Genomic DNA, 26,060 nt, shown 5'->3' on the forward strand with positions numbered 1-26,060 from the left:
AAGTCCTTACTTGAATATTTCGCCTAACAAAAATACTTCAAAAGGGCGGAAGGAAACAAACTCTTATATAACAACCACGACTCTTTCTTCAATTTCATCATGAACAGTCGTTAGCTTAAAAATCAAGTTGAGGTCTTCACTAATTCAGTATAAAAAGGCTTAGACAAACAATGGTTGGTACAGGCATTGTCTGAAGAAAAAATTCCTCTGACCTTCCAGGCAAAAGAATGAACACAAGAGGAATAATGTTTCCATTGTTAAATCCATGAATTGTATTAAGCTTCTTAATTTTCATGTTTCTTCAATACATGTCAAAATGATAATTCCGTTTTATACAGTTAAACTTATATACTAGGTAAAAAGCGCAAATGTCTGGTCAATGTTGTATAGATCGCTGTTAACAATGAAAACTTTATTCCTCTTGTGTTCATTCTTTTGCCTGAAAGGTCAGAGGAACTTTTTCTTCGGATAAAGCATTTTTATTCTGAATTAGTGAAGACCTCAATTTGATTTTTAAGCCAACGACTGTTCATGGTGAAATTGAAGAAAGAGTCGTGGTTGTTATATAAGATAAAATTGAGAATGGAAATGGGGAATGTGTCAAAGAGACAACAACCCGACCATAGAACAGACAACAGCAGAAGGTCACCAACAGGTCTTCAATGCAGCGAGAAATTCCCGCACCCGGAGGCGTCCTTCAGCTGGCCCCTAAACAAATATATATACTAGTTCAGTGATAATGAACGCCATACTAAACGAGTCCGAGTCTGATTTCAGAAGATGTAACCAAAGAAAATAAACAAAATGACAATAATACATAAATAACAACAGACTACTAGCAGTTAACTGACATGCCAGCTCCAGACTTCAATTAAACTGATTGAAAGATTATGTCTTCATCATATGAATAGTTTGTTTCCTTCCGCCCTTTTGAAGTATGTTCGTTAGGCAAAATATTCAAGTTAGGAATAGTAAATAGCTTTCTACCAATATTATGGGCTGAGAAGCCTTCACATAGAAAACAAACAACAAATGGTCAGAATCATTGCATAGTGGTATAATCATCAATTTTACTGAACTTATCCTGCAATTTCGTCTTTTATGAAGAGTAGCCTTGCACTGAAATCCATCAACTACTTCAAAAATAGATATATCAAAATGTTGATAAAACACAATTGTTCGGTAGAAAAAACTGCAAACGTCCTGTAGAAATAGAGCAAATGTCCCTTTTTTTACGCGCAAATGTCCACTTAAAAAAGCGCAAATGTCCACTTATAAAGCGCAAATGTCCTATTAAAAATCATTAACAGTAGTAACCCATGTTTGCTTAAACTGATCACAAAGACATTGTTTGGCTAGATTTAATACATTAACATTCTTATGTATACTTTGTGACAGCCAGTACCCTGTAAGACCACAATTATTCAAAGTATTTTCGATAGAAACAATCCATTTAGAATGGATTTTTTATATATAAAAATAAGAAAATCTGGTATAATTGCCAGTGAGACAACTCTCTACCAGAGACCAAATGACATAGAATTTTACTATAGTTCACCGTAACTGTATGCATGTTATATAATAACTTGTATGTATAAAGTAGCAACAATTTTATCTTGCTTATTTCAAATAATTCTTTTCCAGAATGCAACCGTTCTGCTTTTGATAAAAATATCTACAGGAAATCTTTCTAGTTCACCATACATGATACAATTTGGAATACATTTCTTCAAACTAAGTGTATACTTATAAAATTGCAGACAGCATGGTTCCATTATACTGTTGCTGATAAAACCCCACATCTCACAATCATACATTAAAATAGGTAAAACCATTGCATCAAACATATATGCTGAATATCAATAGGTAAATGCATTTCTACTTTTTAGCTCACCTGGCCTAACTTTTACAAAAATCTTCTCTGAAACTACTGGGCCAAATTTAACCAAACTTGGCCACAATCATCATTGAGGTATCTAGTTTTAAAAAAAGTGTCCAATGACCCCCGCCTGTCAACCAAGATGCAGACATGTCAAAAAATAGAACATAAAGTGTAAAATGCAAGTTTTACCTATTATTTTGAAAACCGCTATAAATAGAGAAATCTGACCGGGGCAAAAATGTTCATAATATTTAGCTCTACCTATTTGTTTGTTTACGTCAAAACTGCCAGACGACTTCTTATAGGAGTATTTGCCCTTAAATGATGAATTTTGCAATTTTTAAACATTTTTGCTTATTATCTCGAAAACTATAATAGATTGACAGAAACTTTAAATATAAAAAATGATCAACAGGACATAATCTACAAATAAGTCAACCTGGCTGAAATCTACAATCGACTCCTTATTCGAACTATTGCCCTATAATGACGATGTTTACCATTTTTTTGCGTTTTTGCCTAATATCTTAAAAACTATCTAAGATAGATAGAAACTTTAAAAGTAAAAATGATCAACAAGACAAGATGTACAAATAAGTCAACAATTGAAATTGTTAGTCGACTCCTTATTGAAGTTATTGTCCTTTAATGATGATTTTAACTAAAACGTGCCCATTTTTGAAGATGCAGGTGAGCGAGACATGCTCTTTAAAACCTTTAGTTTTCATAATACTAAACATAGCCTTTCTAGACAGAAAAACTAATCTTTCTTTATTTTTACAGTGTGAACCATTTGAAGCAAAAATTATTCTAATATATGTAAAATCATCAACAATAACTATAATTTGGCCATCATAAGTAAATACAAGGTTATAATTCAGTTCAAAAGTACGTTTTCTAAAAATGACAATCTTAGCCTTAGCCTCATTTACTTCTAATTTCCAACATTAGCAATACAAATACGTGGCATTCAAGGCAGATTGTAATTCAGGGTCAGACTTACACTGCTAGAATTACAGTGTCGTCAGCATGGAGTAAAAAGTAAAATAATAAAAATACCGAACTCTAAGGAAAATTCAAAACGGAAGCTATATATCAGATACAATTTAAAATATACAGCAATTTCATCATTATCAAGGTAAATTTTAGCAGCATTGTAAACATTTGACAAACCATCATAAGACTGTGACATGAATTCAACTTGATCAGAAAAAAAAAGATAAGAGTACAGATGACAAATTTTCTCCTTGGCAACCCCATATTGCTAAAAAATAAACAACCTAAACGTACACAAGATTTGGCATTTTTATACATACTGTAAATTATTTTAAACATTTTACCATCAATAAATTGTCAGGAAATACAAGACAGTGACCACAGTGTGGTAACCGAACTATAAGTTTTTTAATTTTTCATTTTTTGGTCATTCGGGAGACTTTCAAGCGGGGTTCCGTCATTAGAAGAGATAATAAGTTGCTAAAGAAAGTTTGATGAACTCAAGTTATATAAAGTTTCTGCTTCATGATTTGGTAACGAAAACATTCTACATGTTAATATGAACCAATTAAATAATAAAAACGATATATGCATACAAACGTTTTTCTTAGAATGGTGGAGCTCCGAGTTAACTGATAAAAACTGGCACATAACGGCAACACAAATGCAAAAAACCATAGAAAAACCAATCGTTGCTACCAGAATTTTCACATGTACATTTTCCGATAGAAAGTCTTACCTGTCTGAAAGTTTAAAAAGCCATTATCCCAATAGAAATTCTAATAAATTCATTTATCTCAATGTCGGATATTTTATTGACTGTAAATCTCCCAAATGACCAATAACTTTTAAAACCGTACAGTTCCGTTCCCACACTGTGGTAACGATGATTAATTCTGTCAGCAGGAAAGAACAATATTGGATACAGTTGCATTAAAGTTTCGTTAGCAATAATATGATCTCCAAAATGCCCGACGGCAAGGCCATTTGATTCAGGGTGTCTTCATGTGAATTCAGGTTTAAATCGGCCTTTATTCGATCAGTGTATTAATAAAAAATATTGGTGTGTTCTGCAACCTAACAAAGTTTGTTAACGCTTTGTAATAGGACTCAAATGACTATCACCAAACGAAAGTAAACAAAACTTAAGGCCAGGAATTGTCAATTTATTAATAACGCGTTCCAGTATATTAGAGTGTGTCGGGAGGTGTTTGCCGATAAAACAGAATGAGGACTAATAGGGCCTACAATTGGTTACCACAACTAACAAGACTGTGTTCCATCATTTTTTCATAAAAACCATTCAAAATTCGGTTACCATCACCCATAACAAACAACGATGTCTTAATCCTGGTATATCACATAAGGAGATGTGGTATGATTGCCAATTAGACAACTATCCACCTGAGTCCAAATGACGTGGATTAAAGCAAATATAGGTCACTGTACGGCCAACAATCAGAAAACCAATACAGTATAGGGCTCGACATGACAAAGTATAACTTTCATATAAAAAAAACTAACGGCCTGATTAATGATCAAAACATAAACCGAAAAATATGACATACAGCAATCAACGACAACTACTGAATTACAGGTACCTGACTTGGAACAGGCACACGTCGAATGTGTTTGGGCTAAACATGTAAGTGAGCGCTCATCCCCCCATTAATTTTGGACAGTGGTGTGTAACTCCATGCACATAAAAAACGAATACACAAAAAACAAAACTAACAGAAAGACAAATATGAGATCACTCCCAGTCACTGAAAGCTAGTTCAAAGCCAATAACTAATAAATAAATCATGTTCTCCAAGACAGTAAATCAGTACACATCCAACGGATTTAGTGTAAAGACATCATTAATAGTATGAGAAATGTGTGACATTGTGCAATACTAGCGTATACTTACAAAGCATAAACAGGATGTAGGACCATAAATATTCATAAATGTATAGCAATAAATATTTAGTTATATTATGATTTTTCAAAACCAAAATCAATTTCAGTACCGATAAAAACAATATTTTCAGAACTTACTGCAGTGTTTAATGTATATCCTTTAAGAATAAGTTTATTCAAAGAATCAATGAGTTAACATGGCTGTATCTAAATTTTGAAAGCTTTATACACAGAAATACCGTAAAATTCAGTTACAAAACAGAATGTAACTTTGTAGTTAATTAGGATAAACTGTGTAGATGTGCATATCGACAAGAAATTATGATTAAATTTTTTTCTAGGAGTTATGCCCCTTTGAACTTAGAATTGTGGCTTAAATATACTACTGCAACAATTTGTCATCGCAACTTCTCTGAAACCACACAACATATTGTATGCAGCTTTGTAGATAATAAGGACATACAATTTAGATGCGCAGCACACGTCGAATGTGTTTGGGCATTTAGTAGTCTGTTGTTATTTATGTATTATTGTCATTTTGTTTATTTTCTTTTGTTTCCTATTCTGACATCGGACTCGGACTTCTGTTATACTGAGTTTTACTGTACGTACTGTTGTGCGTTTGTTTTTTCTACATTGGCTACAGGTATAGGGGGAGGGTTGAGATATCAAAAAACATGTTTAACCCCGCCTCATTTTTGCGCCCGTCCCAAGTCAGGAGCCTCTGGCCTTTGTTAGTCTTGTATCATTTTTAATTTTAGTTTCCTGTGTATAATTTGGAGTTTAGTATGACGTCTATTATCACTGAACTAGTATAATTATTTGTTTAGGGGCCAGCTGAAGGACGCCTTTGGGTGCGGGAGTTTCTCGCTGCATTGAAGACCCATTGGTGGACTTCGGCTGTTGTCTGCTCTATGGTCGGGTTATTGTCTCTTTGATACATTCCCCATTTCCATTCTCAATTTTATATCCACAAGAAATTTTTATTAGTTGGATTTTGTAGGAGTTATGAGTCTTTGAATTAAGGAATCTGGTGAGATTTTGTTCGTCAAGTGACAATGTGGGGCGCGGGGTATATGAGCGTGCTCACAAAGGCTCTTTGATTGAATTAAAACGTCACTACAGACACATGCATAGCGAAAGAGTTGAGAAATATACACACTGTAGGAAGAGGTAAAAGGAACACCCCCTCACAACAGGGAACGAAAAATCGTCTCTTTTGTCGTAAATTTTGGTTTCCATGTTTTCGCATGAAACTGAAATATCCCAAAATTAAAAAAAAAATATTGCTGTTAATAGTAGATTTATTTAAAGCACGTTTCATTGGTGACTTTCCGCAGTATCATTAAAGAACTCTTGATCATTTGGAGAAACAATATCATCAAGGTAATGGTTAGTATTATTTACCGAATGTGAAAATAATTTGATCTTTACTGAGTTTGATTATAAGCTGCGATTCAAAACAATACAGACACAAATCTGCTATTAAATGGGCACAATTGGTGCCCATAGGAATACCTACAACCTGTCATTGAATGTAGAAGAATATACAATTCCATTCTCAAGAACTTCCGTGTAGTATTCCATACGCAACTATTATCAGCACCTAGTTCTGATTAGTGTCTACCATTGTTTTTGAATATTGATAAGATATTATCATCTGTAAAATTAGTATGATGATTAATTCGTTTGTCATTAGACGTGGATAACGTTGTCTTTTATCAACACTATATTCCTTATATGCATAGAGGAAGTTTTTTAAGTATGTTCCCTTGTCCCATGATATTGTCATTTAGTTTAGTTTAAACAATATTTTATTTTCAAAAGTGCACAAAATACAATTATAAAATATAAAATGCTGGGATTCGGAAACAAGAAGAACTTATATAAAATCAGTCTCCCTTTAAAAATGACAAAATTAGGAACATAGTATAAGAAACTCGTATAATGTAATTTTCAATTCACAGTACATGTTTATTCAGTGGTTTGCCCGTTACTCAGAAGTCAGTTTGATCGAATAATGTTATCAACTCATCTTTTTTTATGATTGTGGTCTCACATGTAGCTGTGAAATATGTAAATGTTTCGAAAATAAGGTAAATTAAATTATAGTTTTCAACATCTAAATCGACATAAAAATAATTGTGTATGAACCAAATCTCCCTGTTTCTAAAATAAAACTTTGTACAACTTTAAAAATATTTTCGTTTTCCTCATCACTGATGAGTTCACTACCTGATAATAATGTTTGTATTTTATATCTTGGTAGTGTAGAAATGGTTTGTGTCCTGATGAGACTATAATTATGACATTCTAGCAGATAGTGTTTGGTGCTCTCAACCTGTCCTCATATACAGAGGCTGGAAAGAACAATATTTTTCTGGAAAAGGTGTTCATTTAAGCCACTGCAGTTCAACCGGAGTCTGGCGTGAAGTATTTGGCCTTTTCTACAACCAGTATTATAATATGTAGGGACTTTCTTAATATCTCGATTTATATAATTTTTAAGTGTAAATTTAGATGGATTACATCTAACATCTTGTGGAAGGCTGTTCCATTCACGAATAACAGATGGTAGGAAGGAATTTTGATAAAAAGTAAATCTACAGTTCATATTTTGAACATTAAATGCCCTTCTAGTATTATAGTTATAGACTTGATAAAGTTGTTGAGGTATGAGACTACAAAGATAATTAGGAGCTTGATCATGAAACATTTCGTGAAATTTAATAATTTTATGTCTGGATCTTCTTTCACTCAGAGATACCCAACCAGTATCATTATAAAGTTTAGATTTAGAGCAAAGTTTGGTGGCACCTGTGACTATACGAGCCGCTTCTATTTAAATACTCTCTAGTTTGTCCTTTAAATAAATTGGTATGTTATCCCATACAGTATCCGCATATTCGAGAATAGGCCTGATGAAACTGATATAAATAACTTGTAGATTATTACGCGATAACTTAAACTTTAAACTCCTCATAAGATTTAAGCGCGGCGTAGCTTTATCAATAATATAGTTAACATGACTTTCCCAACAGCCGTTTTCTTGAAAAAAATAACCCTAAATGTTTATGTTTTTCAACCTCTTGTATCAGTGTATCATTCATATATATTGGTGGATGATGGGGTTTTGCTCTTTTTCTAGATATGGTCATGGTTTCAGTTTTTCTTGGATTAAAATTAACAGGCCATTGTTGAGACCATAAGTGCATTTTTTCTATATCAGAATTCATTAATTCAGCCGTAGCATACTCGTCCTCAACAACTATATATAATGACGTATCGTCAGCAAAAAGTCTGATGTTGCATGATATGTCACATACAATATCATTTATAAATAATAAAAATAATACAGGGCCTAAAATTGAGCCCTGGGGGACACCTGCTTTAATGCTATAAACATCAGAGGTCTGTCCTCCTATGACAACTCTTTGTCTTCTCTCAAATAAATAACTTTTAAACCATTTCAGTAAGTCCCCTCATATTCCATATTTTTCTAGTTTATGAAGGAGGCCTTCATGCCAGACTCGGTCGAACGCTTTACTGATATCACAAAACACAACTCTGATTTCCTTTCAAGAATCAAGGGCTTTAGTAATATCGTTGGTAATATAAATAAATTGATTAACAGTACTATCTCCAGGCATAAAACCTGATTGCAAGTGTGTAATTATTTTATAGCGAGAAAGAAAATTAAATAAATATTTAAAAACACATTTTTCCATCGTTTTACCAATAATAGATAACAGAGAGATTGGTCTATAGTTTGATAAAATTTCAGGAGAACCACTCTTGAAAACTGGTATTACATTTGCTATTTTCCATTCATACGGATAAATGCACAATTGAAGTGACTTATTGAACAACAGAGCCAGGGGATAGCTTAATTAGCGAGCCACATATTTAAGAAATCTTGGACTAATGCTATCGGGACCTGTTGCCTTAGACACATCTAACAAGAGGAGTTGGTCATGAACTTCTTCTTGCGTTATAATTATATTATCTAAAGTATGAATGATGTCATCTAAATTTAATTCTGGGATATTTGTAGATGAGTCATCAAGACTTGATTGATCACAAAAAAAACGATTAAAGGCATTTGCTTTATCCTTATTATCGTCTAAGTAGGTATCATTTAATAGGATAGGGGGTAGTCTGAGGATTTGGAAGGAAGCCCAGCCATGTTACTCAATTTTTTCCACCAATTCTTAATGGAATCTACGTGTGAATCTTATGATTCACAAGTTTTTCAAAATAATGGGTTTTTGCTAGTTTAATCAAATTTACACATTCATTCCTAATTTTCTTAAAGTTTTTCCAAGACTCAGGAGTATTGTATTTTTTGGCTTTTTTGTGCGAACGTTTCCGTTTACGAATTTGTCTCCTGATAAATGATGTAATCCAAGGAGGACCTTTCGTGCGAACAACAATTAATTTACTTGGTATATGCTTGTTAGCAGCATCTAGTGTAACAATGGAGACTGCATTATTTAAATTCGTATCAAGTAATGTATCCCAGTCAACTTGTCTTAACTCCTCACAGTAGCGATCGTAGTCCCCTTTTCAAAATCCCAAACCTTACGTTTAAATTTGGTGTATTTCGGTTTGTGTAAATTAAGTATTCCACTTACCGGACAATGGAACCTAGTATTTGCTTCCAAAATATTTTCACTCACTTCGTCATATGCAAGAATATGGATATCATTAACTATAAGGGGGTCGAGGAGTGATGAGGAATTTTCACAATAAAATGTTGGCTCGGTAATTGCTTGGTGCATACCATTATCTAATATTATGTTTTTTAAATTATTACGGTTTGTCAGTAGTAAGTTTTCATTGAAGTCACCCATGACCACTATACTTTCTATACTGCTATATACTGCGTATTCGATTGATTGATTTATATGATTCCAAATATGATATGGTGAATCCGGAGGTCTGTAAAATAGGCCAAACAATACTTTACGATCCTTAACTACTACTTCAACCCATAAGCATTCGAGAGTATTGATTTCTAGATCATTTCGTCGCTTACTTGGGATATTTTGTTTTACATACATCATGACTCCCTCTCCAAGCTTATCACCTTCTCTGTCGTTACGATAAGGAGCCTTAAAGTTTGATAATACAACTGATTTGTCTGATGTGTTCGGCTTTAACCAAGATTCTGTTAACATAATTATATCTCTATCCCCAAGCTCTGCCTCCAAAATATCAAGTTTTGATTTTATACTTTGAATATTAATGCAAGTAAATGTAATCAAATCGCGAAGATCTAAATTTGAAACTGAATCATTTAGGCTAGCATCATTTGTAATTGATGGCCCAGGATTTGTTTCAATATCACCAGAAAGCAAGATAATAAAAACTACAAGAAATATTAAATAACAAATATGCTCAGTTTTCACAAAATGGTACCTCGGTACTTCTTTAAACACAGTGGAAGTTAATCGTGTACTTGAAAATGGTATTATGGGAAGTTGATCTAATTCAAATATTACAGTATATAAAGAGCAATTATGATCCCTAAATAACTATATCGAAGCATAAGTAATACAAGAACAACAGTATGCATGTCAATTCATTTTTTACGATGAATTCGAGTTGACCTTGTATAATTTAACCCCACCCTTATTCTATAAGTAGTTATATCAGTAGACATATAAAGTTACAAAAAAAAAACCAGGATACAAAATATAAGGGTGGGGCTTCAACAATATAATAAACAAGTTCAAACAGACATAAAGCATGGCAAACCACAGAACAGGCATATAAAACAAAATAAAATAAAAAAAAAACATCTAGTGTAACAACATATATACACAAATTGTTTAGTTGTTGGTTAAGACCTTCCAGTGTGACTTTAATTATAAATTAAAATTAGTATAGGATCTTTCCTTATGTTTTCAGTTTATGTGGACAACAAAAAAAAAGAAAAAGTTTTCTTTTTGAATCAGTATGCACAAAGTATTAAATGCAAATGTATCTGTAATAAATTTAAAAAAATTAAAAAAACAACAACAAAAAAAAACCAAGGAATTAAAAGAAAAAGAAAATATACTTTATGTTATTGATATGCTTCAAATTAAAATAACAATGTCAAGGAATACAGAAAAAATCTGTTGGCTTAATCTGTTTTTTTTTTCATACGAAAGTAGCATGATATTTGTATTAACTTTATACAAATATCTTTTCAAACGTTTTAGCAGTACATAATACTTTCAGAATGCTGTCTTATAGTATCTGTTGTCTAAGGAGACAACTTTTATTAACATGTTGAAATTGAGATAATAAAATGTAGAAAGAGAACGAGTTCTTGACAATAAATCAAGTAAAGACATTCAAACAGACCCTATATTACAGTTACAGGTATTTCAAAATTAAAAAATAATATTCTTTTACTCAGAACAATTTTAAATTACTATTTCAGACTGAGATTTGTGACAAGTAATATCTTATTTTTTTGTAGTCAGCGGTTTGCTTGAAACAAAACCGTCGAGATAGATTTAGCTCCCACTTTCCATCACTACTTCATCAGTTACAGGTTGTTTTTCAGGTGTAGATTCATCATCAGAGATGTCTGTGTCGATATGGCATACACTCAACATCTTGGAGAATTCAATTTCATTCCGGATAACATGTCTAGTTTCTGATAAGTCATATACATATATTTTTCCACCTACCACAAAAGTTGACTTGATTTTCTTCCTTCTCACTAACTGCAATGCTTCGTAAGCTAGACCACTTCTGGCTACGGTGAGGTCTTGATTAATTGAATTACCTTGTAGATCAGGTCTGTTTTTTAGTTGTTTGGATGCCTTCAGCAGTTTCTTTTTTAGATTATGGTTTGGTATTCGAGCAATAATCTGTCTAGGTTTAGCTTTCCCTGTACGATGACTAATCATTATGTCATTTGGCTGCATAATAACACCTAATTCATTGGCGATTTCTATAATTTTTGTATCGGTATTTTCGCCTATAGTATACGGCACTCCGCTAAGCCTTACATATTGCTTCCGGCTATGCTGTTCTAGCTCATCACATCTAATTTTTAGATAGTCTATCTGGTTTTTAAAGTTTTTGACATCTTCTCCATAGGAGAATTCTAATCCAGTTTGCTTTTGTTTTATTTCGGCTAGTTCAAAGAGAATAGGCCTCTGTTTTTCTTCAATAAGGGCTTTGAACTCATCAGTCAAAATTTGCTTAACTGCTATAGCTATTTTTGCGATATCACTGTCACTAATGCTAACAATTAGTTGTTGGTTGGTCGCTGCCATGCTATCAGTAGAGCTATCAAGTTTAGTACTTCTGGTAAGATTTGTTTTTTTGGCAATCTGTGTATTTTGGGGGAATGGTCTGGATGAGTTTCTACGTCTTCGCTTTTTTGAATTTAAGGAATCAGGTGTATTGCATTCATCAACCTGCATTAAAATATGTTTGGTTTCTTCAAAAGTATTGGACACAAATATATTATATCGCAAGTTTTGTTTTTAATGACGGACACTCGAATAACTATATCATCATCGTGTTTGTTTACTTTTTAAAGGTGCACTCGAATGGTACTATTGAAACATTATACCTGTTCAATGTCACATCTTAGTTTTATGTTAAATATGATTCAAAATTTAAATAGTTGATGTCCGTACCTTACAAACACTGAAATAAAGGCACTAAAACATGTTTAAGTCACATATGGAAGCTGTTTTCCTGAGAAAATCACATTTTTTTATCGGAGCTTCAAAACACGTCTGTTCCTTTTAGGCATGCGCACTCTCCATTTAGTTTAGTGGGATATGCTGTCTGGAATCGTTTAATCCAAGAGAGTTCGCAACTTTTACGGGAAACTTCCAATTGCATATGTGATTGTCCTGGTTGTTTCTGGGTGGTTTCGAGTGGACTTCTGAATCACTTATCTGAGGAAGCAGTAAAGATGTTTTTGTGTTTATTTGAAAAATTAACGTCCTGTTTGCTGTTTGCCCTACATATTAAGTACTAAATATTAGATATCATATTTTGGTTTAGTTCATGTTACCAGATATACGAGGCTTTGAGTTTTCCAAGTAATGTCAACGGAAAAGGACAGCGGAAACATTCCCCCGTTCGCAGATGGCCGATTAGTATTACCAGATGATAATCTGTAGCAGGTTTGTCATTTTTTGAAATCGTACGGGAATATTTGTGGATCAGATTCAAATTCAATATTTTTATTTGCGGTTGTTATAATGTAAGGGATGTAGTCTTTAAGTCGCGTTTATATTATAGAAGTTTTATTTTTAAAGTTCTTAGTATTCTTTCTGTTTCTTGATATCACATTAATTAATATTGAAGAAAAATTAAAGAGACAGAAAATCATATCATTGAATTAGTATCACAGCTATTCAGAAAATGTAGACAATAGGTAGTGCGCAGTCGTAGAACTCTAATAAAAATTGCAATAAACTGCCCGACGTTGAGACGTGAGTGAAACGTAACAAACAAAACATGCAAACAATTATGAGAGTTCTCAGAAAAAAAAAACATAGTAAGTGGGGCAAAGATAAAAATGTAATAAATTATAAAATAATAAAACAAATTTAATAATAAAAACTAAAGTTATCAAGCGCTATAACAAGCAAACAACACATAACTTACCAATATAATGGCATACAATAAATTAGATACAGTTCTCATGTCTTTCCACAGAAATTGCAAATATCTAATTATAGATAAAAAAAAACAATTCCAATGGTGTCACTCTTCCTCCCCCCCCCCAAAAAAAACAACCTTGCAGCATTTCCACTAACTCAGCTTCGTGATATTCCATAAATAATGCCAGCTCGCTATGAAATAAACGAGATCTTTGGTGTCCATTTCAAGTTTCTGTTGAATGTCTTACCACCGAAAACGCGAATCATTCAGCATAACTGACAGCGCATTGTTGAATGGCGTATATAAATTCAATAGTTTATCTCTAGTTACATTTGACATTGGTGCAACTTTCTGTTTTTCTTTTGTTCTATGTTTATGCTCCCTTGACAGAATTCCCAAATCTTTCATTTGCTTCATACTTAGTTCACCTATAGATAAAGATACAACTTATTAGATATCGTCAAATCAATAGACTTAAACAAACATTATATCAACGACAAACTCTGATATATTATATAATCTTAAAGGAACAACGCTTGCATGGTAAAGGTTGCCACACATGTTTTGTACAATCGGCTTTGTTATTTTACTTTTCATATAAGAACTGAATTTATTAATCATGTTAAACTAAATTAGTGGTGTCGATAGTAGAACAGGTCCGCTTTCCCATACGGAGCACCTAATTACTCAATGATTTTAGTAGGGTCCGTGTTTCCCTATGGATTGTGGAATGTTGATAGCCCTAGGTTTTTAACTTTTGATTCAGAACATATACTTTATTTTTGTGAATATTTAAAGTCACATTCTAGAGGTTTGGTAAGGAAATTAAGAAAAAAGATGACATACTATATGATACTGAAAATACAAACAAATTTAAAGAATATTTTCGATACGATTTATTTGAAGCAAAGAAGATCTAGAAGGATGCAAATATTATAAACACTAATAATTTTGACATACGAAAGTTTGAGTACATCATATACTGAAATGTGTTGCAAAGAGCATATAGAATATGGAATAATATAGTGGATGAAATATGAACTTAGGGGGAAGGTTTAGAGCCAAAATACATTCTGTTTCAAGTTATGAACCTTTAATTCAGTAGTTGTCGTTTGTTTCTGTTTCTCATATTTGTTTTTCGTTTATAGTTTTGTGCATAAAGCAGGCCGTTAGTTTTTTCGTTTGACTTGTTTTACATTTGTCATGTCGGGACCTTTTATAGCTTACTATGCGGTATGAGTAATTAAATGCCATTCAGAAGGTCACGATTATCTTACCTGCTCCCAGAAATTTATACAGTTTTGACATGTGGTAGGACATATCTTTAGAATAATCTTCTGTCCTTAAAATGATGAACTGGTCTCTAGGGAAAACTTTAAACCATTCTAACAAAAATACATAGTAGAATCCCAAATGTATCCGAGCCTGAAAAAAACCGAATACATTATCAAAAGAATGGTTCTCACTTAACCGGGTTTAAACAATCGAATCAACGGAATCATTTCCAGTGTAAAAAAAATAAATAAATGTATTATTGCGAAAGAGGTGAAACTTTTCGTCAGAATCATTCATTTTGGTGTTTACCTGTCCATTTAAACTTTTGCAAGTTCAGCTGTCCCATTCAATAAATTGTTATTGTAATGCTGTAGAGTTTATTCACTGGTAACTTTAAATTTCTCCTTGAAAAGCCAATCATTCATTTATTTATTAACTTGAACAAAAATGTAACTGCTGGTGCTGAAAATGCATGCACCAATACTAAATAATGACACATATTGTCAGAGCGAAAAGCCAATTTTCTTTGTATTCTAAAAACATTAAGGTTTGCGATTTTTTTGTGAAAATTCTTTTCACATTAGCACCATACCTTTATTCCAGTTAATTGCCCTTTTTTAAAAAAATATTTCTGCAATTATTTACTATTAGGGAGAGTTTCAATAGAGTGATTACATAACAATGATATAGAAACAACTGGAATATGTGATGCTGTTATATCTGGGGCTATTATACTAACGGCATTAGAATCTCGTAGGGTTTCCTTATAACATGATCAAACACCTTGTCGCGAGATTTTTCGAGACTTGCGAGGATTTGGAGTGAAATATGTTTCAACGGCTGTGTAAATTTACGGAATATTTTTAAACGATCGTCAAAAACGTTTTATATTTAATTTTATAACAAACAAAATATAATTTGGTATTTAGAATGACACATAAAAGAGAGATTTTCAGGATGTGAAGTGATTTAAAGCGTTGTGAAATGGTCACTGATTTATGGCCACCGTTTTTTATTTATTATCCCTTTTATTTTGCACTTAAATAAAGCGACAAAGTTAAAAGTTATCTTTTTTCTTACGAAAGAAATGAATTTAATGACATACCATCAATAATTACAATAATAATTTTCTACTAAGAAAACAATTTTTGATCTGATTCTTTATTTCTTATAAAACCAAGTTAATGGTACAAAGAAAGACATGTTTACATATAATTACATACAGATTCTGCGCATGACAAGTTTGTACAAAACGAGCATAAAAAGATGAGAGATCGATGATCAACCTGGAGAACATACTTCTGTATTGATAATTCTGATTAATTTACACAAATTTTTCAATACCCGAGTATTTGTTGAAAACATTTACTCGACTTACATAGTAAGGTTTAAGAAAAGCTCTTCTACTTTCTGTTAGAGCTGTACAGTTTAGAATATAGTGAAATTTATCACCTATCTCTCGAGAATTACAAAGTACACAGAACCTTTCCTGTCTAACAATTCCAAGCCATCTACCGGTTTCTATAGGTAACCGGTGATTTCCAGTTCTAAACCTACATAAAGCTATTCTATCTTTATAAGGTAATAAGTCTAAATATTCTTCAAATTCCAAATTTTCTTTAAATAGTTTATAACATAATGCTTTTGGAGAGTTTTCCAGTTCTGATTTCCAAGTCTGCTGAAATTGATCAAGTATTCTCTGTTTAATGCTCAACTTTAACCATTTTGGATTAAAACTGCAATTACTCTGATTTATCCAAATATTTGAAAATCCATATTTATTCAAGATATTTTTTATACAAATCAACCATTCAAAAGTATATCCACTATATTCGTTTAGTTTATAAATATATCTTTACAGAATATTTGTTAATTTCTGATCAGAACCATTTACAATGTTAGACCAAAAGGTTACCATACGGTGTTCCACATATACTGACTTAGGATAAGCGCCTAGCTCCCCATAAACCATAAAGTTTGGGGTTGATTTTTTCAAATTAAATAAAAGTTTACAGAACCTCAAATGGACTCTTTCTATTGCATCAATATAACTAAATCCCCAAATTTCACAGCCGTATAGCAATAATGGCCTAACAATTTTATCAAACAGATCGTACTGACATTTAACTGTCAGGTTATGTAAACGGCCCTTTTTTAGGACTTCATACATACTAGTAGCTTTGATGGCTTTACTAATGAGTTGATTTTTAGCACTTGTGAAACTACCCGTTTTCGAAAAAATAATGCCTAAATATGATATATCCTTGACAATTTCTAAATCATTACCACCAAGTGTAAAATTTAGATTGTTTGACAATCTACCATTACCAAAAATAACAATTTTTGTTTTAGTTGAATTAACCTTCAGTTTCCATATTTCACAGTATTCATAAAATGTATTTAGCTGATGTTGAAGATCTTGTGCAGTTTCAGAAAATAAAACAGTATCATCTGCATAAAGTAGTACATAAAGTTTCAAGTAAATATCTATTTGTTCTTCTATTTCATTTGTCACTGAGTTTAAACCTAATACTTCATTTCTATGAAAAAAATCTTCCAAGTCATTCAGATACAAAGAAAAAAGAAAAGGAGATAAGTTTTCTCCCTGTCTAACACCAATATTACATAGAAAGTATTCGGTAGTTTCACCATTAAATGAAATACGAGATTTAATACCACTATAGTACATGTTAAAAATTACATTTTACATTTTACCATTTATATCATTTAATAGTAATTTTTGCCACAGACCATTTTTCCAGACGGTATCAAAAGCTTTAGCGAAATCGATAAAAGCACACGTTATATTTAACAAAATTGTTAATTCTTAAGATTAAATATTTAAAAAAAAATGCAATTAATTTCTCATTTGAATAAACATAAGCATATCTCCGAGACATTTTAATTTCACAGTACGACATGTATACTAGGTATGAATTATTTTATTACCAGGTAAATCACAACATGCTCTAATGAGTTTATATTTACACCTTGTACACAGGAGGTTGAATGGTTACTACACCACAGGAGTGCAGACTCTTTGAAAATAATTAAATTCCCAATGTAAAATAAAATATAAATAACTCTTTAAATTTGTATCGAATAAATAATAAAGGTTTATCAAAGGGGGACTAGCTTATATTTATCATAACTTGTTTCCTCAATAAACACAATTTTTACAGAAGATCAGAATCCTTGCAACAACAAGGACTCTAACAAAAAACACACATTCGAACACTTTTTAAGTGAAAATTCGTTTAATAATAAGAAATAGATACAAAAGGAAAGAAAGCTATAATCGCAATTGCCGTTTTCTCTTAAAAAAACATTTAGTATCTGTATAATTGTTCATTTTATCACTTTGGAATTAATTTAATATTTTTACATAAGTGTTATAAAATGTAAGAAAATTTCCAATCATTATTTTAAAACCGATTTCAATTCGAATTGGTAATGTAGAGCCGTATGTTGTCGTCAATAATAGCGAGTACGTAATTTGACACATCTCCGTTTCCGTACCACATCTGTAATTAGAACTGACGCGACAAGTGCCGAGTGTCAAGTCCCGTTAATATATTATGTCCCAGGTTATATATAGATGGTATAACTCTTGAAATATCAGTTGAACATAACACACTCTGGATATATTTATTAAAAGTATTTCCACTGGTTATTCTTGAATGTGTTCATTCAATATGAGGTTCTTTTTAATCATGTTAATCAAACCAGGGACTGTCTATACTAGTATTGAAAGTCCCTGATCAAACATAACAAAATTTATAATAGAATAATAAACAGAATAAAAATTAGGACATGGTGAATGGCCAATATTGGGTACCTAACTATATATAAACTTTATTGGTCAAACAAAAACAAAAACCAAAAAACTGGAAGCCACAAATTTCCATAGCAAAATAGCAAAATTTTATGTCGGATTTTTTTTTCTGTTTATAATCAGTGTTATAGAACTAATTGAAAAATAAAACGTTTGTAAAATACTATGAGAAGTTGTGGACAATTTAATAATAATTGTGCATATTGCAAATAAGTTATATCAGTTTATTATGGTTTTATAGTGATAAAGCAAATTTCCAAATAGGTAAACATTTCCTTTAAACCATTTAGTAACCCACTAAAATGAGTGAGAGACAGAGCTCCAGATAAGCTGCGTATTTTCGTGATTATTCAATAAAAACAATTGAAAACCCAATTCAATATTGACAAATGCAGCGTTCAAAAACCCAATTAATTCAAAGATAACCCAATTATATGTTAAAACTATAAGTTCTCAACCCTACTTGTCGCTTGCATGTGCGTTATTTACCATAATTGATAAATTGTTGTCGCGTAAATCTATTTTTGTAATATTAGGAAATCAGAGTTAAGAAATCTACTTTCGTTCTAAAAATAGAGCGTTACATCAAATATCTGATCTGGGTCCCTGTTGGAAGGAATTTTCCTTTACTCAAAGCTGTATCCCCGGTAAACATAAAGGACAAGTTTATAAAATTTTCTTTGGTAGACCATGAGTCGGAGAGCACATGCACTTGTCTCAGAAAAAATTTCCTATATACCTTAATATAGGTATATAGGAAATTTTTTTCTGAGACTAGTGCCAGTGTTGGAGAGGCAGAAAAAAACACTGCGAGTAAAAAAGTCGTATATTGTGTTGAATTATTGGAAAACAGACCGCTGTGTGGAAGCACAGAAGTACGCAAGTCAAATTATCAATTCCTTAATGGAGAAGGCGACAAATCCAAATATATGTGACATTTTAGACGAAATCATCAACGGTGTCCTTTCTTCCTTCTATGAAAATACTACTAAATGTAATCAAAGACACTGAAAGGAAGAACCCATTGCTAAATAAATTCGATTAAACGGGGGTCTCATATATATATTTATTGCTCTGAATGTAAGTCTACCGCAAGCCACTGAGACAACAAAATTACAACATGTACAAGTGTTTGGGGCGACGAAGGGACCCCAAATGTTCAGCTGTCAGCAGTGACAAGACAAAATGACAGTGCTGAGCATATGCATATCATCAATAAAAATTTACACATTGCCAAAGTTTCCTCTGATATTGAATAAATCATGACAGCATTTTGTTATAACACCAATTAATAGAAATTGACAGAAAAAATACGAAACTGGCAGAACAGTTGAAACAAACCAAACACAAATTTAACATAAAAAAAAAATGCTGGTCAGTGTTTAAACCGAATAAAAAGGCTATCACATACAATACTTGAAAGAAACATATTCAAGATAACAGTGAATGAACATCTTTGTTTGATATGATAACAATTTGATATTTTCTTGAGGGGTGAATTGGAAATTATAATGCAATTGAAAAAACTATTTCACTCAATTAAATCAAAATTGGTAAAAACCCCAACTTGTGAATCTTTTCTGGAGCTCTGATGAGTTGATATAAAATAAACACAACACTACATACAGTTGAGTGCCCTTATTTAGTATTGTTACATGCATTTCCATATCCGGGAGTAAATTAATCAATGAATGATTGGCTTTTCAAGGAGAAATTTAAAGGTCATAATGAATAAACTCCACAGAGAACAATAAATTGTTCTTATTCAATGGGACAGCCAACTTGCAAAAATGTAAATAGACAGGTAAACACCAAATGATTCTGAAGAATAGTTACATTTCTTTTGCAATAAATATTGATAATATACTATCACCATCTTACCTTAAATTAAGAAAAAAATCTATTTTAAGCGTCTGCATTATCCAACTAAAATAAATGAAGAAGGTGTCCATGGGACACAGATGATGCCCCCGCTTACATATAACGTTATAAAGGGACATAACTAGAGAACTGTAAAAGTGACGCCACCCAAATTCGAACTTGATCTGAGTTTTATGGTAATAAGCATTATTTATAAGTTTCATAACATTTGGTTGAGGCAAGCTAAAGTTAGAGAACGGAAACTTATTTTGGGACGTACGTACGAACGAACGTACAGACGGACAAGGGTAACACTTAATGCCCCCTCCGCTGCGGCGGCCCATAAAATATGAATTAAATATTCCAAGAAGTACCTTGTTATCCCATTTATAATGTAGTTTTGCATCATACAAGCATTTCCGGAGACTGTTTACACGATTACATTCATTAAGGATCTGCAGAGAAGAATTGACAGCAACATCAAAGGCAGCACGTGTTGGTATACCAAGTTTTAGAAAAAAATAATCCGAGTATAATCTACAATTTATAACAACATTTTGTTAATCATATGAAAAAAGAAAATCAAAAACTAGATTTCGCTCCTTATTTTGTTCAAACTATGGTGATATAAACGGTATGATTGACAATGAGACAATATTCCACGAGAGACCAAAGGATGATGATGTACACAACAATAGGGTACGGCCTTCAATAATCAGCAAAACCCATACTGTAAAGTAAGCTATAAAAGGGCCCGGCATGAGTAAATGTGTAACAATTCAAAACAAATTTAAGTATAAAACAATCAACAAAAACAAATTTAAGTATAAAACAATCAACAAAAACAAATTTAAGTATAAAACAATCAACAAAAACAAATTTAAGTATAAAACAATCAACAAAAACAAATATAGACAACAGCAACCAACCAAAACTAAATTACAGACTTCCGACCAAGGCAGGCACATAACGAATGTTGTGGGGTAAAACATGTATGCGAGTGTTCAACACTCCCCTAACTTGGGCCTGTTGTGTTTAATAGCACAGCCTAAGAAAAAACTATAAACTCTATTGGAAAAGGCTTAACTTATCAGATCGGTACTAACAAACGTGAAAATTCAACCAAAAAAGGTTAAATTTTTTGAAGATAAAAAATTGTTTGCAATACTGTGATATTTCTGATACACGAGTTAAAATGCTGCTAAACAGTAGTTCTATAAGATATAATCACGAATTTTTTTTTTTTACATTCTCCATCGGATATTTCAACTGAAAACAAATAAGGAAACTATCCGATGAAAAATGGCAAAACACAAAAGAAAGAAAAGGATGGACAGTAACATTTAGGGGACGACCATTTGATATTCTGGAGATGGGGAGTAGACAGAAGGATTTATTGCGGATTGATCATTCATTTTAGTCTGTCGCTACGCATGTTTATTTTTTTGTATCTATTACCAGGCCAGCTTTAGAATCAATATCAAATGGTTGTCCCCTTATTTTACAAGAGCAAATAATTCCTTCATGTTCAGGACGACACGAGTTAGGAAAGCATAAAGAAAAAATGTCATGAACACTGCGTTTTCTTCCTACCAATTATCTTTGTTTTTACACTTATATCAATGCCAAAAACAGAGCAGACAATTTTATTACAGTCGTTTCTTTCGAATGAGCTGACGTAACGAATTATTTTAATAAATCATCGTAAACTTAATTTATGTCATTCAACATAAAAAAAAAATCTTTTATTTTCGCTAACAAATTGAAGTTGTGTTTTATTGCTTCAGAATATATGTTCTGTAAAATCAACATAGTTATCTAAAGATTTTATTTGTTTGTTGTTTAATCATTAAATGGCCATAATTCTAAAAATTGAAGTACCTGTCTATTGGATTTCGTAAAATAATTATAAATTTCATTTCTGGATAAAGATGTCTTATAAGATGTGGAGTAAGAATTTCAGGTTCAGATTTATTCAGGTTTTGTGGTATCTGTGGCCATCCTCTAAAATCCCACATGTCCATTGGAGTGCCATCACCTGAAAAGAAGCACACTTTTAGCAACTGTGGCAGGGTTAATCAACTACTTCAACATTATTTTATTGCATTTACTTGTATGAATGTATGCAAAATATTCGCTACTCGACACAACGCTACGTTTGGTTCGTTCGCTGTACTCGCTCGTCTAAAAGCTTCATATTGTGAATATTTCGACGACTAAAGACTCGTTATACCGATTTGTTCGATCTTTTCTTTCTTCGTTTTAACACTGCAAAATTATACACCGATCAGTCTTTCGATTTCCTTTGCTATTATACACATGTTTTAAAGAAACGTAGACGGAAGACACGATATCATAACGAGAAAAATAAATTTATCAAAAGTTAGATATTTGGGATCAAAATACAACATACAACGTTTAAGTTCAATGATGTAGATAAATCCACTATGGCATAAATACTTTCAATGTTGTCTTAAGCGTTTGTCGGACGGTAGTTGATTGCCGCTTAGGGGTCATATCTCTCTTTTAAACACAGTGAAAAACATTATTTTAAGACAAAGAAATGATCTGTCAAAATATCTTCTCGTCATTGCATCCAGCGCCCGTTTCTTTCCGATACAAATTTATCAAAATGGTGACCTTACAATCATGCTTCAGCCATTGAATAATTGCAAGATTACTAACCTGCTATCAAGTTATGATATCCTTGATCATTTGTAGTGTTGCTTATATGTGCTGCTGACCCGTCAAAGTAGGATGTGTAATCATTAAGGTTTTGTCGTTTTATTTTCCGTGTTAACCATAAACCTAAAAAACGATTGGGACTTTATAGACAACTATTAGTTTAAACAAAATCAAAAACTATTTTTTACACTGCACTTGATTTTCACTGAAGGAAATGAGCTTAAAAGCATTACAATTTGATCAGTTTGTAGAGGTGAATTCAAACTGCATTTGGTAAAACATTTGAGCAGTTGGTAATATGAAATAAGTACATTACATATATGTTTCATTAGAATCCGTAATTTTGAACATAAGGCACTTCAATATAAATAGTATTTCCATATAAAACAAACAACAGCTATGACTGCACGTGCTATCCGTGAAAATGTTAAAACAATGCATAGGAAAACAAGCGAAACGCTTGATAAAACTCTTAATTTCATGGTTGTTGAATAATAATGTAATTAAAAGAGTTGAATTTTTGTAATTTTATAGGGTGTGTTGTAAAAGAGGGGCGAAAGATACCAAAGGGATATTTAAACTGATAAGTCGGAAACAACCTGACAATTACATGGCAAAAATAAAACGAAATACGACGAAAGACAAACAACAGTACACAAAAAACAACATAGAAAACTAAAAGACTGAACAACTTGAACCCCATCAAAAACCGGCGGAGATCTCAGATGCTTAGGAAAGGTAAGCAGATCCTGCTCCACATGCGACACACGTCGTGTTACTCTTATACAATACGTTGATTAGTTAAATCCAGTGATTAACTGTATTTTGGTTCGAGGTAAGTTCTAACTTAATGAACACTGATACAGATGCACTGTTTGGAATTATGTATATTCCACCTGAGTATACGTCTTATGCATCTTGGGATGCTTTTAGTCAGACTGAAAACGAGTTTCTGAACTTGTCATCGCGGTGAAAATTTGTTAGTTTTGTTGGCGATTTTAAAAGGCGAGCGGCCACGCAGAGATTTTCTTATTTTTGATTATGAAGATCCTTCAAATACTTTCTCCGATTTTATAGAAAATAGTGGGTCCATTTTGGATTTTCTAGATATTCCGAGGGAATGTGAATTTTATAAATAGATTTTGTACTTTGAAAGTAGTAGATTTTTCTAAATTATTTTCTGACGTACATTGTCTATTATCTATTAGTCTGTATGCAACAAATGTAGACGGATGTGACGTACCTGAACATATAGAATTCAAAGAAAGCGTAGAAAGGATAAGAAAGTGTTAACGGCTGTTTTAACCGAGTGTTTGAACAATCATTCTGACGATTTCCTGATTTTACATGAAACACAATGTGGCTTTAGGCAATGATAGCACTATGGATAATTTATTTATATTGCATTCTCTGTTTGAACTTCTGAAGAGAAGAAAGAAAAAAACTTTACTGTGCATTTATAGACTTTGAAAAGGCTTTTGACAAAGTTTGGAGGGATGGGCTTTGCCATAAGTTACTATAAAACAATATAAATGGGAAAATGTAAAATATTTTCCGTGTAATAATGGGGTAAGGCAAAGGGTAAACATGTCCCCTTTTTTGTGTTTGCAGTATTTTTAAATGATTTGGAATTTTTTTACAGACGAAAAACTGTAAAGGCCTTTTCATGGTTGCAGAAGAAATAGAACATGAACTTGATGTATCTCTCAATATCTTTTTATTATTATATGCAGATGATACTGTTTTTATGTCCGAAACACCACAAGACATCTTCAAAAACAGTTAGATATTTTTCAAGAATACTGTAAAAACTGGAAATCAAAAGTTAATGTATCCAAAACCATTTTTTTTCATGTGGAAGATTACCAGACAATTTACACTTTGTTTTAGATAATCAAGAGATAGAAATCGTTCAAGAGTTTAATTATTGGGTATTTTATTGACAAAATCATGAAATTATAAAAAGGTAATTAATTCAAAGGTTGAAAAGGGGACAAAAGAGATGTATGAGACTCTTAAAAGGGGAAAATTTCATAGCCTTTCAGTTTCTTGTCAGTTAGATCTTCTTTATAGAGTAGTCAAACCTGTTCTGTTATATGGATCAGAAATATGTGGACCAGTAACTGTGATACTATTGAAAAGGTTCATCTAAATTTTGTAAGTTGCTCCTGAATCTGAAATCTTCCACTCCCAACTGCATGATATACGGTGAGCTAGGACGTTTTCCACTTAATTTTGATGTAAAATTTTGGATCCTACGGGTAGAAATTAATGATGGGAAAACAGTCAAAGTATTCTTGTATTATGTATAAACTACTGTACCACTTGTATTGAACCAAAAACATAGATTTTAAATGGTTAAGATTTGTTAAACGTATATTTGATGAATGTGGATTTTCTTATATCTGTCTGGAACACACAGTACTTTTTAAATGATATATCCATAATGGTAGACATATAATATAGAAGCAAGATTGTGTGATCAATTCAAACAAACATGGCTTGAGACTATTTAAAACTGTTCGAAAGCCTTGAATAACCGTATTTTTAAGAATTCATTTTGTTTTGAAGAAGATTTTAATATTTTAGACGAAAAATGTTTTTTTGTCTTTGTGTAAATTTAAAAAAATGTAACCATAAACTTCCAGTCGAAATTAGAAAGTGTAATTTATACAATCTAGACATTGGGGGTGAATTCCATTACATTATAAATTGTTCACATTTTATAGAAGAGAGAAATAAATTTTTAAAACAAAATTAAATAGAAGGCCAAATATTGTACTATCTACTGAAATTATGTCTTCTACAAATAGGACAGATCTCACAAATGTATGCAAGTTAATAAGAATTATAAAAAAGCGAGTGTGTCCTCCTAAATAAATTGAAATTGTTTTTGTTGTTGTTGTATATATTGTAAACTAGTATTTATGTTTATTAATGTTTTACATGTCTTCTATGTACCTAATAATATATGTATTTGGTGATGAGAATAAA

General features: G+C 32.1%; 2 protein-coding genes across 2 annotated transcripts in view; both read right to left on the reverse strand.

Moving 5' to 3' along the window:
* Positions 1–10,825: 10,825 nt before the first annotated feature.
* On the reverse strand, positions 10,826–12,462 carry LOC127722384 (uncharacterized). The gene has a single exon (XM_052229262.1). The coding sequence runs from the start codon at positions 12,208–12,210 to the stop codon at positions 11,290–11,292; it is 921 nt and encodes a 306-aa protein (XP_052085222.1). The 5' UTR covers positions 12,211–12,462; the 3' UTR covers positions 10,826–11,289.
* An 881-nt stretch (positions 12,463–13,343) lies between these two features.
* Positions 13,344–26,060, reverse strand: part of LOC127722373 (carbohydrate sulfotransferase 15-like) — a 31,340-nt gene continuing 18,623 nt past the window's right edge. Inside the window, exons 4-8 of the mRNA XM_052229255.1 lie at positions 23,067–23,189; positions 22,263–22,419; positions 20,756–20,918; positions 14,689–14,836; positions 13,344–13,839 (exon numbers count right to left, since the gene is read on the reverse strand). Of these exons, the coding sequence (XP_052085215.1) occupies positions 13,655–13,839; positions 14,689–14,836; positions 20,756–20,918; positions 22,263–22,419; positions 23,067–23,189 (776 nt within the window). The 3' untranslated portion in view covers positions 13,344–13,654. The remainder of the gene's footprint in view (positions 13,840–14,688; positions 14,837–20,755; positions 20,919–22,262; positions 22,420–23,066; positions 23,190–26,060) is intronic.

This window comes from Mytilus californianus, unplaced genomic scaffold (genome assembly GCF_021869535.1).
Source record: "Mytilus californianus isolate M0D057914Y unplaced genomic scaffold, xbMytCali1.0.p SCAF_1, whole genome shotgun sequence".
Taxonomy (NCBI): Eukaryota; Metazoa; Mollusca; class Bivalvia; order Mytilida; family Mytilidae; genus Mytilus; species Mytilus californianus.

Bases quoted from the DNA above. Each gene is read 5' to 3' on its own strand.
- LOC127722384 (XM_052229262.1), bottom strand. From the start codon at position 12,210: ATGCAGGTTGATGAATGCAATACACCTGATTCCTTAAATTCAAAAAAG.